General features: G+C 41.2%; 1 protein-coding gene across 4 annotated transcripts in view; it reads left to right on the top strand.

The window, feature by feature from the left end:
* The window catches only part of LOC131227890 (homologous-pairing protein 2 homolog), a 70,321-nt gene that overhangs the window by 28,766 nt on the left and 23,071 nt on the right, over positions 1 to 18,484 (top strand). For all 4 annotated transcript variants that reach the window (XM_058223719.1, XM_058223718.1, XM_058223720.1 and 1 more), the window contains exon 3: positions 4,773 to 5,040. In XM_058223719.1, coding sequence (XP_058079702.1) covers positions 4,773 to 5,040 — 268 coding nt within the window. The remainder of the gene's footprint in view (positions 1 to 4,772; positions 5,041 to 18,484) is intronic.

The raw sequence follows: 18,484 nt of genomic DNA, 5'->3' as shown, positions 1-18,484 counted from the left end.
AACGACGTAGGGACTCCTATTTATAGTTGTGGAACTCTAACTTTCGCACAGTCTTGGAGAATTCGCAAACCAACCTTGGATTTACACACTTATGTTACCCTTCGGTCGCATCGAAGTTGCATCTAAAAAATTTGTGCAGAATCTGTCAAATTTAGGTCCCACCTAAGCTGTCTTAGGTAGGACCGAAGTTGGCTTCGGTGAGACCGAATTAAGACTGAAAATCACGATTTCCCGTTAGACTGCTTTGTGCACTTTTGGTCGGACCGAATAGTCTATTTTTTTTTTATTTTTTTTATTTTTTTAAAATTCTGTTTGACTTGTGATTTTGCCAATTTTTTCTCCATCCTTTGCATTTGGTTTTCTTGGATCTTTAGCATATAAATTCTTCATTAATGATCTCTAAATCTCCAAGTCTTCACTTGGTAATCTTTTGAGCATCAAATCCATGCTTTTAAGATCCTTTTCACATTGAGCTCTCAAAACATGTAGAAATAGATTGATTAAGCACTATCATATTCATAAAACCAAGGAATAAATAGGGGGAAATATGCAATATTTGACACTCAACACACACCCTGGGCTAACTTGTTTAATTGTCAACCTTTCAACACTTCCCCTTAAGCTAGAGCGTCCTAATGAGGCTCAACTTGGAATAAGGGCTAACATAATCAAGCCTAAGATAGAAAGAAATTCTTCTCTAGCATCCCCCTCAAATTCCAGGTGCTCTAAAAATAGAAACTTGAGTTTGGAGAGGCAAATAAGAGATTTCTTAAAAGCCAAAAAATAAAAAAGAAAATAAAGTAAAAAAAGTAACGTGGTTATGGAGATGAGTAGTGCTAGCTGTGACGAGAGGTGAATGAGTGGATGAGAAGCGTAGGGGATGAGAACACCAGTATTTTCAGGCGAGTAGACACTTCTGTAACTTCAGTGATGTGAGCCACTGGAACAAAAATCTGGCACGAGTTTGGATCAACTATCCAACTCAACCAAGGCTGGGCCAACCGCCCAACACAATCATAAGTCCTAACAACTATCTAGAACAAATAAGAATAGACCAATTGTCCAATATAAATGATGAGTCTGGATCAACTATCCAGCTCAACCAAGGATGGGCCAACTACCTAATACAATCATAACTTCAACAACTATCCGAAACAAATAAGAATGGACTAACTGCCAAATATAAACGAGTTTGAGCCAATTGCTTAAAGTAAACAAGCCCAATACAATCATAAGTCTGAGCCAAGGCTGGGACATTCACCCAGTCCAAACCAACGTTTCCAATATTGATGATATCGGCCGAGATATCCCACGATATATTTTGTCTCACACCTATGTGATACGAAATGCACAGGTAGTGTTAATATATCTTACCCGTTCAATCCAGTGAGAATTTTCGATTTTCAATCCATGTTTTTTGCTGTAAATCATGTTAAATTAGTGTCAAATGGTTACAAATCCATGATTCTTCTTACTTTGCTTTAAAAATCATGGATTTGGAGTTTCAATTTTGAGTTTTGGGGGAGATGGGCTAAGTTGCAGAAAATTGAGAAAAATTGAAAACTTTCAATTTCTCGTAAATTGGTTGCAATCTGTGTCTAAACACAAAATCAAACATGTATGTAACTTGATCTAGTGATTCTTGGTAATTTGAGGATTTTTAGAAAAAAATATTTTTTAATTAAAATTGTCAGTTTGTTTTTTTGAAATTCCACTTCGATTAATGGTCAATTGGCCCCCTTTTTAGAGTATTCAGGAATGTTTGATTAAATCATTATCACATACACTCCAATTTTGGGTTTTGGGACAAGATGGGTGGATTTGCGAAAAATTGGGGAAATTCGGGATTTCTACAAATTTTCTCAAATCGGAGAGGATGAGTTCTAGCGTTATGTTGGGGAGTATCTTCACTGACATCATTCTACTATGACGTGGGTATAATATTGTTGGTTTGTGAAGCAATAGTACTATGCTCAGTCCCGTTGAGATGGAGATCATAATTTTGAGCTACTGACAGTTCTATGTGGGTTTGAGCCACAACCACACACATTATTCATAGGTATATTTCTAGTTTTCTACTTCTTTTGCTTTTAAATGTTTTTTTTTTTTTTTTTTTTTTTTAAAGACAGGGTGTCCCCACCTCTTTTTTTGAAGTGAGACTAATCCCTGTGGATACACGCAATCACCCACAACCACGTGTATCGGGTAAAGCCAAGGAGGGGAATCAAACCCTCACCTATAGGGAGCAAACCTATGCTTTTAAATGTATTGCTTTTGTTTCCGTGCATGTTTTCTTACGTTTATAAATTACTCAAATAGACTTTGAATATACTTGCATTAGTTCAGTTGGACAGTGCATAGATTAGGACCCCATACAAAGGAAACCTATTATGTGCAGTTGTTTTTTGTATGTTTTGATTTCTAAGTGTGTATTGATGTCTTTTTTAACAATACTTGAAGTTTCATTGAAAAATAAGACCAATTTCCCAATGTTTCCCCATGTTTCCCAACTACAACGATACTTTATACGATACAATTGATATATCCCATGCGATAACTGATATGTATCTGTATCCCATGGGTGCGATACATTACGTGATAACAATAAGGAAAACATTCCAAAGAAGCCCAAACCAACTGTCTGGTGCATAAATGGGTTTGGGCCAAAGTACTTGTTACATTAACGAGTTGGGTCAACTACGTCGAATAAATATTGGTCACATTTGAAGTTTCATTGAAAAATCCAACCAATTTCCTAATGTTTTATCATGTTTCCGAACAACAATGATACATTATGCAATACACCTGATATATCTTATGCAATAACCGATATGTATCTGTATCCAAGGGTACAATACATAACATGATAACGATAAGGAAAACATTAGTCTACACAAGCCTGAACCAATTGTCTGATGCATAAATGGATCCAGGCCAAGTACCCAGTACATAAATGAGTTGGGCCAATTGGCCTAAATAAATATTAGTAACATCACACATCTTGGCAATGAAAGCTTGAAATGAAGAAGCTGCTAAGTCGTCGAAGGAAGGCGTGGAGAGGAAAGAAAGAAAAGAAGATTATGTAGGAAAGGAAGGGAAACATCACTTGATGAGAAAGATTCGAAGAATAAAACTCATAGAGTTAAGAGGAAGAAGAAGAAGAGAAAAAAGAAGGAAAGAAAAAGAAAAAGGACGGAAAGAGGAGAACCATCAAGGATTAGGGAGCGAAACACCAAAAAAAAAAAATCTACTCTAATAGAAAAAATCAGTAAACACCCTAGCCAATGCAACACAAAAAATATGCTTAAACAGAAAAAAATCTAGCAAACACTAGCCAAGGCAACATAAAAAAAAATAAAATTGCTTCAACAGGAAAAATCCATCAAACCCTAGCTAAGTCAACACAAAAATCTGCTTCCATAGGAGAAAATCCAGCAAACTCTAGTCAAGGCAATACAAAAATCTGTAAGTCCAGAAAAATCTTCAAAAAAGAATTGAAGAAGAATAAGGGAAAAAATGAAGGGAAAAGAAGAAAAGAGAAAAGAACAAGAAACCCTAAAAGAAGAAGAAGAAGAAGAAGAAGAAGAAGAAGAAACCCTAGGAGCACTTAGGCTATGATACTATGTTAAACAGCCACATGGTGCTAATGTCGAGGGCCTATGAGAAGCTACAATAAGAAGAAGAAGAAGAAGAAAGAAGGAGAAGATAGATGGAAGAGAGAAACAATGAGAGCAAGAGAGGAGAGAGGTAGCAAGAACATGAGATGCTTAGGGTGTATTGAAATTCTAGCTCTCTAATTTTATTTATAATAGTAAAAATGTTAATGGATCCTATGTGCCTTATTACATGGACTTGTGAATGAGCCGTATGGGCCTTTTTATATGGACTTGGCCCCATATAGGCCTTATTAAACTATCAACCTTTCAACACTCCCCCTCAAGCCGGAGCATCCTAACCAGGCACAACTTGGAACAAAGGTTAACAATTAGCATAATCAAACCTAAGAAAGAAAGAAACAATTGGTAAAGCTTGTTATCTATCAAGTTTGAGTCAATAGATTGAGAAAAGTATATACATTCATTAATCTTTTACACAGGAAAAGACTACATCAAGAAAGCTCCTGAACTACATCAAGAGAACTAGACTTATTTTAAAGTCTATATTTCTATGTCACTGTGTATTAGCTGTCTTTTTATTAATTATCTGCAGTATTTTTGTTGTGCCCATTAAAATCAACCTGCTGGTTGCCCTATCCAGGCTTCCTATTTCTCTTTTTAACCATGCTTCTTGATCCAAAGACAGGCACATTATCCTTGGATTTTCAGTTAGTACCAAAAGGGCGCATCGTTCCATCATCCAGACTGTTGGTCTGGTGCAATTTTAGCATGGATAGAGCATGCCCCAAATATCCCTGGGATAGGAAGATTTTGACCACCAATCTTAGTCCTTTTTCCAGTTGTTGTATTCTTCTTCTTGATCATCCAAATTAACAGGCTAGGATTTTCCTATAGAGGAGTTGTTTCGATGTGGTCCATCCATGGTGGACCTAACAGACCCATGGTCTGGATCAGTAACTGATGGGGGGCTCTGCTCGTAAAAACCGAAAACCTGAGTACACCATGCTGACTATAATTTCTCCTTCTAATCATGCTGTTGAGTTTCTCTTGCACCACTGCAGAATCTCAAATTACTGGTATCTCTTGTTTATATCATGCGCTGATTCATTTAATTTGCATTCCTATTTTGATTTAACACCTCTTTCCTTTTCACAGCAAAATAGACCACTGAATTCACAAAATGTTGCCGATGCTTTGCAAAAGTTCAGCCTTAAAAAGACTGCTGTCCAGAAAGCATTGGACACTCTATCTGATAGTGGACATATTTCATTCAAGGAGTATGGTAAACAGAAGATATACCTTGCTCGGCAAGATCAATTCGACATTCCCAACAGCGAAGAGCTTGATCAGATGAAAAAAGACAATAGCAAATTGCAAGAGGAGTTGGAAGATCAAAAGAAGGTAATAGGTGAGGTAGAAGCAGGTATGTTCTTTCTTCCTTTCTTTTAAGAGAATTACCTAAATGGATTTGTTCTTAATTTTGTTATCCAAAAACTATTCAAATACTAAAAATTTCCTAAAACACAAACATCCTGAAAAGATTTACTAAAATGTACCTCTTGATACTTCAGTTCCCATCTCTGTTAACTTTCATGTATAATGATGATTTTGCCCTGTTTACAGGACCCTTTTTGTTTCAAAAATCACCAGAACCCCTTTTTTAAGCTCATTAATGACTTAACGTGCATGCAATTGACCCGTCGATCAGGTGCTACACTAACTTTTGGCCTTTATCTAAAAAATCAGGCTGATTCAATGTTTAGGTGGGCCACCCCATAAAATTATACCTAAAACATCTAAATTCACTGTGATTTTTGGGTAATTCTTTCATCCTGATGAGGCATATCAGATGAATGGACTGTATGGTATATAAACACCACGGTGGACCTACACAAAACTAATGGTGGGTGTCCATCCCAACTGTTTCCTAGGGTGTGACCCACCTCAGTGTCGGTTCATCATGATTTTGGGTTCCATGGTGAACATGAGGCAATGCACTTGATGGATGGGGTGGATCTTATGAAAGTGCCATCCCATGTGGCTCTTGGTTAGCAAACGTAACCCAGCGAGAAACCCACAAACCATTATTGCCTTTGTTGGAATACATCCTGATATATTGCAATACGATATGTCAGGACTTTAGCCTTTAGATCTGTGTCGTCTTCAAATGATCCAAACCGTTTATGTGATAAGTCTCACTTTGAATAGTGGAAAGGCAACAAACAAAAGCTCTAACTTGGATTATTTCAAAACTTTGATATTTTGGCTCTTTTGCTTTGAAAATGAACAATCACCATAGCCTTTGTATAATTAATGGGTTGAAATATTCACTTAAAGTGTTTTTGGGTATGCCCAATCCAAGGGGACTCCTATCAAATAAATTCTTGGATCATCAATATTAAACTCAAGAGTACATTGTGGAAGACATGGTGAGGAAGAAAAGGGAAGGGGGGAATATTTTCTTCATCTCTCTTGCCATCTACTAGCTCTTATTTATAGACCATTTGTTATAGTTGATAAGCCCGATTAAAAATACTACCAATCAATATCTAATCTTAAAAGATATACACCATATGGGGCGAATTGCGGAGCATGAAAACACTTTGCATTCTTATATGTACTCACAAGTTTGTATACTCTGAACACTCTCCCTCAAGTTGGAGTGTGTATATCATACAAGCCAAGCTTTTTGATGATTTCGGGGACTTTGGAAGATGTTGATTGAACTTCCGATGACTGTGATGGTTGGGATATGAATTGAAAACACCTTTGATGACTTGAGGATATTCTTGTAGCAGTTTCGATGGTTGGATGATGTTCTAGCAACACTTCTTGTGGTTGGATGACGATCTGGCAGCACTTCCAGTGGTTGGATGTTGATCCGGCAACACTTCAATGGCTAGATTATGTTTTGGCGGCACTTAATGTGGTTGGATTGTAGAGACAAGCAAAGTTGTCTCACAAAGATTATTTATTAACTTATTAATATATCATTGATTAGATTTGTTAGGCGTAGAATATTTTATACATGGTACATAATTAGCTAGAGATTAGCTAGAGATTTTGTATGTTTCATTTATGTAAACCCATGTTGGGGTTTATAAATAATACACAAATTTCTCCCAGCTTTATGGTATCCATTGTCATATTGACATGGTATCAGAGCGATAAATTTGGGCCATTAATTGTTAAAATCCATCGTCCCAAACTCCATCCCGTTTTGGCCCACTGATCCATTTTTAAATTTGTTTTAATCAAATTTGGGCCTTGCAGTCTCGACTTGGCACCACCATCATCCCCACCATCCCCGACTTGCATCCTTGTTACAACAATAACCCACCATCACCATTGTCATCCAGGCCCCGCACCACCACCATCATCTTGACTTGACACAACTGTTGCTGCTTGACCGAACACATTTGTTGCAACCATCTGAACCACCATTCAAAGGGCATGTTAGCACCACCATCATCATTATTGTCGACCGACCTTATCACATACCAGACTCAATCCATTAACCATCCATTTTTTCCGATCAATAGCACTACCACTCATGATTGTCTTCTTCGGCAACCAATCTTCAACCCACCACCTGATGGGGACATTATGCGCACGCCCACGCCCCCCACCCTACGCACGTACTCAAGGAAGAAGGCCCTACTATCGATCTGGATCGATGACGACATCTATAGAGGACCTCTTGGTTAGGGGGCCGTGCTATGGAGCATTGGAGTGAACTCGATCATCATAGGGATTCCACCATTGGTTCTCATGATTGTGGCCCACTACCCTAGATGATCTAGGATTTTGAGTTTTGGTTATTGTTGTTATTAGAAACATCATGAACGGTTTTGATGGCGTTGATTAGTTGTTATTTTTGTTACTTCGTCTCCAAGTAATGGTGTGCGCACATGGTACGGCTTTTGGGCTTTAGGGTTTCTTATAAATAGGCAACCCTATGTAGGTTTTTTATTATTTAAGTTTATTAATAAAATTTTACGTTTCTTCTTCTCTATTCCTCGGAGTTGAAGAAGCTAATTGGGTGCGAAACCCTCCCTTCCTCGAAGGGCTAACTACCGTGGTGCGAAGCCACAACCATCCCAAATCGTCCCCACATCCATCATCTCCCACAACCTTCCCATCTTCAGATTTATCTTTTCTTTACACCCAAATTCTCTTTTACAGCAGATTTTCAGATTCTGGCTCACCAAGGGGCTGAAACTTCGGCGGACCACCATGCACACACTGGACCGCGGATCAACGTGAAACTTGGTATGAGGGCGGACCTCCCCTGGCCGACCAACCCCTAGATGACCGTTTCTAGTTTCGATAGGAACCCACTCACGTGTGTCTGGGCTGGGCTGCTGTTAACACATGTGGACTGTCTCAGGTTATTCTCTCTCCTATTTCACTCCTCTCTTGCGTTAAATCCCTAACCCTAACCCTAACATTAGATAATCTCAAATTCCAAGTTTTTCCAACTTTTGCAAACCCTAGACTTTCTCCAAATTGAAACATGGTGAATCTCTTGAATTGGGAAACAATCCTTTGCAAGGATGGATGAATCTTAAGCTCCTTTGGGCATTGTTTGGTTTATAATTTTACTTGATCCATCCCTAATCGTGTATGGGCTTGGACCCCCATAGATTCCCCTTGTTGAATGTTTGAACTTATGTGGGACGTGGAATATTGTGATTATTTAAAATTGGTATGATCTAAAGCTTGAGATCTTGCATATCATATTTTATTTTCATGTCCTACTTCAAATTTGGTATCAGAGCTTAGGGTTTTCATAGGGGAATGCATTGCATGTTTAGGGTTTAGTCTATTCATGTCTATTTTGCATCAAGTCTCATCATATAGGGCTGTTTAGGACCCATCATTCACAACATGGACTGCTGAATTTTCCGTTGTCAGAAAATTCCCAATTTTCATGGCTGAATTTTCTGTTAACGAACTATTTGGGTAGTTATGTTCTTGAAATTTTAGTAGCGTTGTGTAGTTTCCCTCATATAGTCCTATAGGATCATTTAGTCCCATTTAGGCGCATATAGTTGTATTAGAGGGTCTTTGAGTTGAGTGAGTAGTTGTATGCCCACACGTATTGGTCGTGGTTTTGGCTTGCACCCTACACTAAACATGGAGCAATTGCAAGGGTTAATGAACAACATAACCCATCAGTTTGAGTCTTTGGGTAGGCGATTGGAATAATGTATTGACCAACGCTTTGAATAGCTTAATGTGCACGTTACCTAACTAGAGACCTCCGCCTAGGTAAACCCCACCATTGGGGAAGATGCCCAATCTCAGGCAGGTGGTCAGGAGGATAGACAAAGGAATGGAAGCGGCCAAGGAATTGGTTATGGGCGTGCACCCACCCCGCAATGGGCATCATTATCACTATGACCCAGATGCGCGACTCCTTTAGGGAGTTAGAGTAGATGCCCCTACGTTTGATGGCCACTTGGACCCTAAAGCTTTTCTAGATTGGATAGCGGATATAGACTATTATTTTGAGTGGTACGACATGTCGGATGCTCGTCGAGTCCAATTTGCCAAGATGAAGCTTGTGGGCCAAGCAAAGAGGTTTTGGGCTATAGTGGAGCGAAAGAAAGAAAGGTCGAGGGAGCTCCCAATAGTCCATTGGGGAGAAATGAAAGAAATTTTTAAGGAAAATTACCTCCCTTTCTCCTATCACTTGAGGTTGGTTGAAGAATGATAGTCTCTTCGACAAGGTTCTATGAGTGTGGCTGAATACATTGAGAAGTTTGAAGAGTACTTGACCCGGTGTGAAGTTGATGAAGATCCCATACTCACTCTTGTTCGATTTAAGACGGGCCTCCATTCTGACATTAGGAGAGTTACTCGCCAAGGACATAGACACTCTTGAACAAATGTATCAAGTAGTGTTGGAGGTCGAGCGATACCTCAAAACACCTATGGAAAGGCGGTTTGAGCCTCGCGATTCTGGCGCTAAGGCCAACCCTTCTGGGGCTAAGCCTAATACTGGATATCAATACAAGCCTTCCAGTAATGTTTAATCTAGGCCCAAGGATGATAAGGGTAAAGGAGTTGTCGGGTCTAGCTCGTGCAAAAGTGATGCGACTAGGTGTTTTAGATGTCAAGGGTTTGGTCACTTTGCCCACCAGTGTGGCACGAGAGAGGGCATCAAGGTGTTCTTTATTGATGGGCAAGTGGAAGTAGTGCACCCAGAATGTGACGGTGAGGAGGAAGAATATGAGCCAGCAGAAACCCTTAGTGATGAGGAAGAGGGAGTGCAAGAGTCCGCGACCCTTGTAGTTGTGTGTTGCACCTTTGCACAAGCAAAGAATATCGATGATTGGCGCCGCAACACGACCCTTTATACTCATGCAAAATGTGGTGATAAGAGTTGCAAGATGATCGTGGATAGTTGTAGTTGTACCAACGTGACATCAACTGGCACTGTGAGCCATTTGGGCTTGAAGCATGAAGCCCATCCTCAACCCTATAGAGTGTCTTGAGTTGATGAAACTTCTAGTCTAGTCTCGCATCGTTGTCTTGTTCCTATTCAGTTTAGATTATATAAAGCCACACTTTGGTGTGATGCTGTTCCTAGGAAGCCTATTGATCTTGTCCCTATGTCCCTGTCCCATAGGTCATCAGAGTCTGTAGAGTCTTTTGCACATCACATTCATTCATTGCATTAAGAAATCAGGCGAAAGATCAATACTAGTAATGAACATTATAAAATTTTTACAAACCAACATAAACGATTCAAGGAATTTAATGTAGGGGATTCTATGATGGTCCACATTAGGACAGATCGGTACCCTCAGGAAGCCGTTCGTAAATTACACGTGCGTAATGCTAGACCATTCAAAATTATAAAACGAAACGGTCTCAACGCGTATGTGGTAGATCTTCCACCTTCCATGGGAATTAGTTCCTCATTCAATGTGGAAGATCTAGTTGCATTTCAGGGGACCACTGTACATTGTCCAGCCTTGCATCGAACCATCCTGATTCCCTATACCTTTCCCTTAATTCATGGCCTTTTCTCGACCCATCTTCCCAGCCTCTACCTCCCATACCTACCCTTCCCACACCCAGAGAGGAGATAGAGGATATTTTGGACCATCAGATAGTATCGACATCGGACGGCGGATTTCAAAAGTTCTTGGTCAAGTGAAAGTCACACCTAACTTAAGATACTGCGTGGCTCACCGAGGAAGAGCTTCAGAGACTTGATCCTGACATCTTGGAGTGGTTCATGAGTTTTGTTTACCAGTGGCGAAATCTTTATAGCCGGGGAGAGTTGATGGGGACATTATGCGCACGCGCACGCCCTCCACCTTACGCACGTACTCAAGGAGGAGGAAGGCCTCACTATCGATTTGGATCGACAACAACATCTATGGAGGACCTCTTAGTTAGGGGGCTATGCTATGGAGCATTGGATTGGACTCGATCAGCAAAGGGATTCCACCATTGGATCTCATGATCGTGGCCCACTACCCTAAATGATATAGGATTTTGAGTTTTGGTTATTGTTGTTATTAGAAACATCATGAACGGTTTTGATTGTGTTGATTAGTTGTTATTTTTGTTACTTCGTCTCTAAGTAATGGTGTGCGCACATGGTGTAGCTTTTGGGGTTTAGGGTTTTCTTATAAATAGGCAACCCCATGTAGGTTTTTATTATTGAAGTTAATGAATAAAATTTTACGTTTTTTCTTCTCTATTCCTCGAAGTTGAAGAAGCTAATTGGGTGCAAAACCCTCCATTCCTCGAAGGGCTAACTACCGTAGTGCGAAGCCACAACCATCCCAAATCGTCCCTACACCTATCATCTCCCACAACCTTCCCATCTTTAGATTTATCTTTTCTTTACACCCAAATTCTCCTTTACAACAGATTTTTAGATTCTGGCCCACCAGGGGGACGAAACTTTGGCGGAGCACCACGCACACACTGGACCGCGGATTGACGTGAAACTTGGCGTGAGGGTGGACCTCCCTTGCCCCACAACCCCTAGCTGACCGTTTCTAGTTTCGTGGGCCCCACACATGTGTGGATAGGAACCCACGCACGTGCGTCTCGGCTGGGCTGCTGTCTACACGTGTGGACTGTCTCAGGTTATTCTCTCTCTCCTATTTCACTCATCTCTTGCCTTAAATCCCTATCCTTAACCCTAGATAATCCAAAATTCCTATTTCACTCCTCTCTTGCCTTAAATCCCTATCCCTAACCCTAGATAATCCAAAATTCTAAGTTTTTGCAACTTTTGCAAACCCTAGACTTTCTCCAAATTGAAACATGGTGAATCTCTTAAATTGGGGAACAATCCTTTGCAAGGATGGATGAATCTTACACTCCTTTGGGCATTGTTTGGTTTATAATTTTACTTGATCTAGCCCTAAACGTGTATAGGCTTGGACCCCCATAGATTCCCCTTGTTAAATGTTTGAACATATGTGGGACATGGAATATTGTGATTGTTTAAAATTGGTATGATCTAAAGCTTGAGATCTTGCATATCATATTTAATTTTCATGTCCTACATCACCACCACATTTCCACTACTAAAGAACCCATCTTTGCCCTAAACCAAGCCCGACTTGAAGCCATCACCATCTTCATCACCATCACCACGATGCCTGCCACATCACCATCAAATCTACTGCAACTAGCCACCCACTGTCGTTGACTAATGCACCAACCCTCATTGTCTCTGTCCACTCCTTTGCTTGCTGGCTTTGCACCATCTTCACTAGATCTAACACAACCCTTACACACAAGAATATACCATCTCCATCGGCACTACTCTCACCAAACCCTCATCAGCCAAATTCAACCTTCCGAATCCAACCCTCAACACTCATCTTCTCTGGTTGGACCACTTGAATCCGACCTAAGACCATTATCTCTACCGTCACATCTACCCATCACTACCACCATTGCCACCACTTGAATTTGACTCGAGACCTCCACCATATCTACCACCACCTGTTGGAGCACAAAAATCAAGACTTGCGCAAGATAACCGTGTTGCGTGGCCGCACAACAAAGATGGACTGCACGGGCGCGCAACTTAAGACATAGTAAGAGAGAAGCTGGCAAAGCACAAGCTTGATCAAGTCACACAAAAGAGGGTGATTGCACAACAGTGCAACAAAGATACGTTGTGCGGCATTGCAACATCTTATTGCACAGATTTGATAGCTCACGTGTAAAGGCCTATAAATACCTCCTCTCCATCGCATTTGAAGATCAGAGAGCTTAGAGAGAAACATTTGGAAGCTTTCGAAATCAAGATGTTCACAATTCATGTATGCCGCAGGTTAAAGCACCGGAGAAAGGGAGAAAGAAGATGCAGGAAGCATGGAGCCAACTGTTGCGCGACCGCGCAATAGGATTTGCTTGTGTGACCGTGCAATTGAGGTCCCAAATGACCTATGTGCTATGTGGCTTTCGCAAATTCGTCATGGATTATAAATCTTATGCGCATCTCATGTATACTGGCGTGAAGCAAGGGTATCAAACCCGCACAACTTTTCTGTCATTGCGACGGATACTCTACAAGCCGAGATGTTGTTGAAATCATTGTTGATTTATTTTCAATTACGTTAATTAAATGTACTTTATTTTAGAATTAAAGGCAGTGAGAGGAATATAATAAGAATTCATATTAATGAAATAAAATGATGACGAGTATTCTTTGATTGAATTTCTTTCGTTATTATTGAATATAGATATTCCAATCTCCGAAATATGTTTCTGATTGAAATAAAATGACGACTCTGCTAGGGATCAAACACAGAATCTTTGGTTGGAATGTTTATATTTAATACTAACGATAGAACAATCAAAGGGTACTCATTATCAAAGGGCGCTATAATGGCGACTCTCGACAGGAACATTCCCCCCTTCATATATGAAACAAAGTGCAGTTTGATTCAATCCGAATAACTAATAGCCTGTTTTAGAATTCAAGTATTTCGCTCTTACATAATCGCGATGTCTTCTCTTCCGGTCAACGTAATCGTCTATTTCATGCCCAACGGGTTCTCTGTGGATTATGCTGGCAATGTTTAACTGCCACCGGAAAGGATATCGGGGAAAGCCAGGTCAGCTGTGACTGGAAACAGACGCAAAAGGATGATGAGGAATGGACAATAGTGACGTCCATGAGATAGAAGACTTGATCCCCTCTAGCGAGAGGCCCAATTCCGTTGTAGACAGTAAAAGAGTCAATTACACGCAACATTGTGAAACGCAATCCCGCGCTAGCCTCGCCCCTGCTCTATACTAGAGAGGCCGAAATAACTCTCTTTGCCGTGCACGACTTCCCCGCCCTACTGGTCATAGCTTTGCCACGTACCTAAAAAGAAAAAGGGAAAGTTGCTTTGACAAATAGGCCGTCTTCCCCCAGGTCTATTGCAATGACTTTGCCACAAGCGTCAGCACTAGGCACCTCCTGTTCAGGACCGATAAAATCCCTAGGACCACAGAAGGACAATATCGAGTCGACTAGCGGGTTATTTTCTCTGAGATCCCCTATTACAACCATTTCTCTCTCCCTTTTGGCATTAGGGCAGTCAAGAAGTGGGAAGGCCACAATTTTCATGGCAGGAACTAGTTAGACCCAACCGTTGTCCACGGACGAGCATTTAGCCGAGATGGCATGTACACAAACAATATTAATGGAAGAGTATAGAAACCTTAGAGAGGCGTTGGTGACGTTATCCCACAACGTGGCTCAGGTTACTGCCCCTCCGATGATGGTTGTTGCGAATGGCAATGAATAGCAAGCAGAAGGGTCATAGCCGCAGAGGGCAGGGTCGCACGGATCAGTGCCCACTGCTTGCATTGTGACCTAAGATGAAATCTGACAGGTAGTGGCTCAGGTTATTCGTATGGAAAGAGACAGAGCATAGAGGAAGATTCCGGTTTCAAACGCCCTACCCCCGCGAAATTGAAGACATACCATTTCCCGCAAACTTCAAATATCTAGATTTCCAAAAATTTAATAGCGTGCGAATCTACAAGGGTAGTAGGGTTCGCACCAAAATTCGATACCCTTCCTCAAAGGGAGGTTGCTGGATCTGATACATATAAAGAAGATACATTCACTCGGAGATAGTGAGTCATCGTCAATGGTATCTCTATCTTCAAAGATATTGGAAAATGGGAACTGGAAAAAAGTAATGGACTCTGTCCTCTCGATCTTGTCCACCACCTAATCGTATGTCTTCTTGATCATCTTCCGCATTTGATAGTGCCAGAGTGGGAGGTGGTCCAGATTCACGCATGCCTTTTCTGGTTCATCATAAGTCCACAGGAAATATATGCCCAGCCACCCTACAAAGTAATGCCAGGGTGCATAGGCCGAAGACGCTCCGAATGCCGGGCTCTTGTAGTGAGTGGCCACATCGTCGAAGGTGGGATATATCGAGCAAAGGATTGGAGGAGCCAGGGAATACTTTCTACCATCTGCCATTGCTCCAGCAACCACGACTAAGGTGGGTTTGATGGCATCGACCCATTTTGAGTTGGGTAGCACCACCTGGCTAAGCCAGTAAGCTAGGAAAGCAGTTAGCTCACCAGATGCATTATACTCTGTTGGCCCCTTGATCTTTTGTCTTAAGGCCGATTAGCTTCTGTGTATGGTTTCCCGCAAAGCTGCAAGGCCAAAAGAGGTATAGTTATTAAGAGATAATGAAGAAGTTCATGAAAGATCTAAGCAGAGCGAAGAAAGACAAGGAACGTACCAAAGGTCTCTCGTAAAATGCACTACCCAGATGAGGTGTGGGACTTTGTGGATGTTAGGAAACTTCGTCATTTCTCTAAAGAGCTCGGTGGCAGTTTTTGAAACCTTTGGCTGCAGATTGGTGGGAGAAAAATGTGCAAATTCCTCATTTGTTGGCACGCATTCGTCGAAGAAACAACTCGTTATTGGAAGACCAACCATCCTATGAAGATCTCATAGCGTGATGCTGACTTTGTTGAGAGGAAGATGGAAAGAGTTGGTTGGCAGGCACCAGTAATTAAGGAAGCCCTTGTACACGGTCACATCTTTGCAAAAATAATCGGATGTGACTTCGATCGCGTTGAGGAGATTGATCTTGATTAAACGTCCGAGTGCTTCTTAATTATTGACCTGGCCCAAGCATTGTAATAATTGTGAGAAGATAAGAAGTCACAAGTTCTGAATTCTTCTGTACCTCATAAGGAATCTCTGGTGCGAAAGCATTGCTGCATGGTCTCGAAGAAGTGGGTAGGGAAGAGATGGTGGGGGTTGTAGCATGGCATCAAGAACCGTATCGAGGAAAATTTGTCGATTCTTTTGCCAAAAACCCTTCAATATTAGATAGCCCTCCAAGATTTGGGGTTCCTTTATGGTCCAATGGGCTGTGTAAAGAATCCTATTATGCGTCATCCTGTCCATTGGCTCGCTATGGAGGATCAAGAGATGGCGGCACAAATTCATTGGGATGATGACCATCTCGTCCTTAAAAGGACTGTTGAATTTAATCATCTCTTGATGGACCTTTACGTCGTCCCAAGTATTCTGAAGACGCTTCTTATTGAATTCCATGATGTTCTCTTGGAGTTGTTCCTTACTCTTCAATGACTTCTTCTTTGTGAAAGTGGGAGGACTGGTCTCTCTATTGGATGGCCTAGAGCTACCCATTTAGATGTTTGAAGTGGCCTTCAACCAATCTTCCTATGCTGCTTTGTGACCCTGCTAGGGAGGTCTTTCTATACCTCCCATGATTATGGCCTGGTGGATGGGGCTGGTCAAAAGAGTTATTTGGTCTGAGAAGTCTATTATTGGAAGGCTTGGCTCATTGAAAAGAGAGGGGTGTCTAGTCATTATTTTAACTCGTTTTCTAGGACGATTGTCTGCCCTACGGAGATTGAAGGATTTGTGGTGATCTTGTTCCTTGGCTCCTAGAATATTAATGAGTAGGAGTAGAAGGTTCTTGGGAGGTTCCGAAAATCCTCTTACCCTTTTGCCATTTGATTGGAGTAGAACAAGAAAGAATGAGATGAAATTTTTGTCGAGGCAAATGGGAGTTGCGCGGTTGCAAAATGGAGATCAATTGCGCGGTTGTGCAAGGGAGTTCTGTTGCGTGGTCACACAAAGGGATAGTGAGATGCAGTAACAAAAGAAGAAAGCAGAATTATTGACGAGAAGGGTGGATGGTTTATATAGAGAGTTGACTCGACTGGCTGTTGTGTGGACCCGATCGCGCAACATAAGTTGTGCGGTCGTGCAACGGATATTGAGAAGATTTTCGCATTGATAAAGGTTCGATCCTCCGTTTGATTTTAAAGCAAATTCAAAGGTGGATCGAGGGGGCATTTGTTAGAGCACGAAAATAAAGACTTGCGCAAGATAAATGTGTTGTGCGGGCACACAACAGAGATGGATTGCGCAGGCGCGCAACTTAAGATAGATAATGAGGGAAAGAAGTTGGCAAAGTACAAGCCTGACCAAGTCGCACAGAAGAAGGTGATTGCATGACCGCGCAACAAAGATACGTTGTGCGGACGCACAACATTATCTTGTGGCGCGGATTTGATAGTTCACACATGTAAAGGCCTATAAATACGCTCTATCCCTCTCATTTGAAGTTGAGAGAGAAAGACCGGAGAGCCTAGAGAGAAACATTTGGAAGCTTTCGGAATCAAGAGGTTCAAAATTCAAGTATCCTGTGGGTTGAGGCACGGGGGAAAGAGAGAAAGAAGATGCATGAAGCAGGGAGCTAACCTGTTGCGCGACCGCACAATAGGATTTGCTTGCGCGAGTGATCTATGTGCTATGTGGCTTTCGCATATTCATCACGGATTACAAATTGTATGCGTGTCTCATGCATATTGGCATGAAGCAAGGGTTTCAAACCTGCACAACTTTTCTGTCATTGCAACGAATACTCTACAAGCCGAGATGCTGTTGAAATCATTGTCAAATTATTTTCAATTACATTAATTAAATGTACTTTCTTTTAGAATCAAGGATAATGTGAGGAATGTAATAAGAATTCAGATTAATGAAATAAAATGATGACGGGTGTTCTTTGATTGAATTTCTTTCATTGTTATTGAATATAGATATTCCAATCTTCGAAATACATTTCTAATTAAAACACCACCATCTGCCCAATTTACTACATGGCCACACTACCACATCGCCATCGCCACCACACCAGCCATCACTGGCGTCTTCTTTTTTTCCCCTTTCGCTGAACGGCAGAGGTCTCTATGCATCAAGTTCATACCTCTTTTGCGTTCAATTCGTAATCCGCAAGACTAGCTGTCTTTGTATATGTGCATGTGCATGTGTTGAGCTGCCCCTTTCATCTTTTCTTCATCATGGTTGATGTGTGTGTGGGTGTGAGGCATGGCTTTTGGAAAGGCAAGCTATTGGGCATTAAGTTTGATGGAAAGAATTATCCTCTTTAGCATTTTCATTTCCAATTATATATTGAAGGGAAAGGTTTGTAGGATACATTGATGTCTCCGCTCCCCAACCCGATGAATCCGGCTCAAAGGACCTTCAATTGTGGAAGATAAACAATGCCAAGATTGTCACATGGACATCGCGGTGGGCACCACACAGTTCCACCTACGGTCCCTATGGGCGGGTGTTACAAGAAAGTTGTCTCCCTACTAAAACTTCTCCTCCTTGCAAAGTGAATGCGAGCCACTGGATGGAATCCAACAGCTCATGATAAGCCTGCAAGAAGAGACTTTTTTTTTCCTCTAATTCCCCATGGGAGCATGTGACACATGCGTGAGATCTAAGCTTTCCATCAAGTGAACTACATTGTTTAGATATTCTGGCATAAAAAATCAGCTACTTCACACTTGACGTGGGC

Source organism: Magnolia sinica, chromosome 15, assembly GCF_029962835.1.
Source record: "Magnolia sinica isolate HGM2019 chromosome 15, MsV1, whole genome shotgun sequence".
Lineage (NCBI taxonomy): Eukaryota > Viridiplantae > Streptophyta > Magnoliopsida > Magnoliales > Magnoliaceae > Magnolia > Magnolia sinica.
This window is presented reverse-complemented; position numbering and strand designations above follow the sequence as displayed.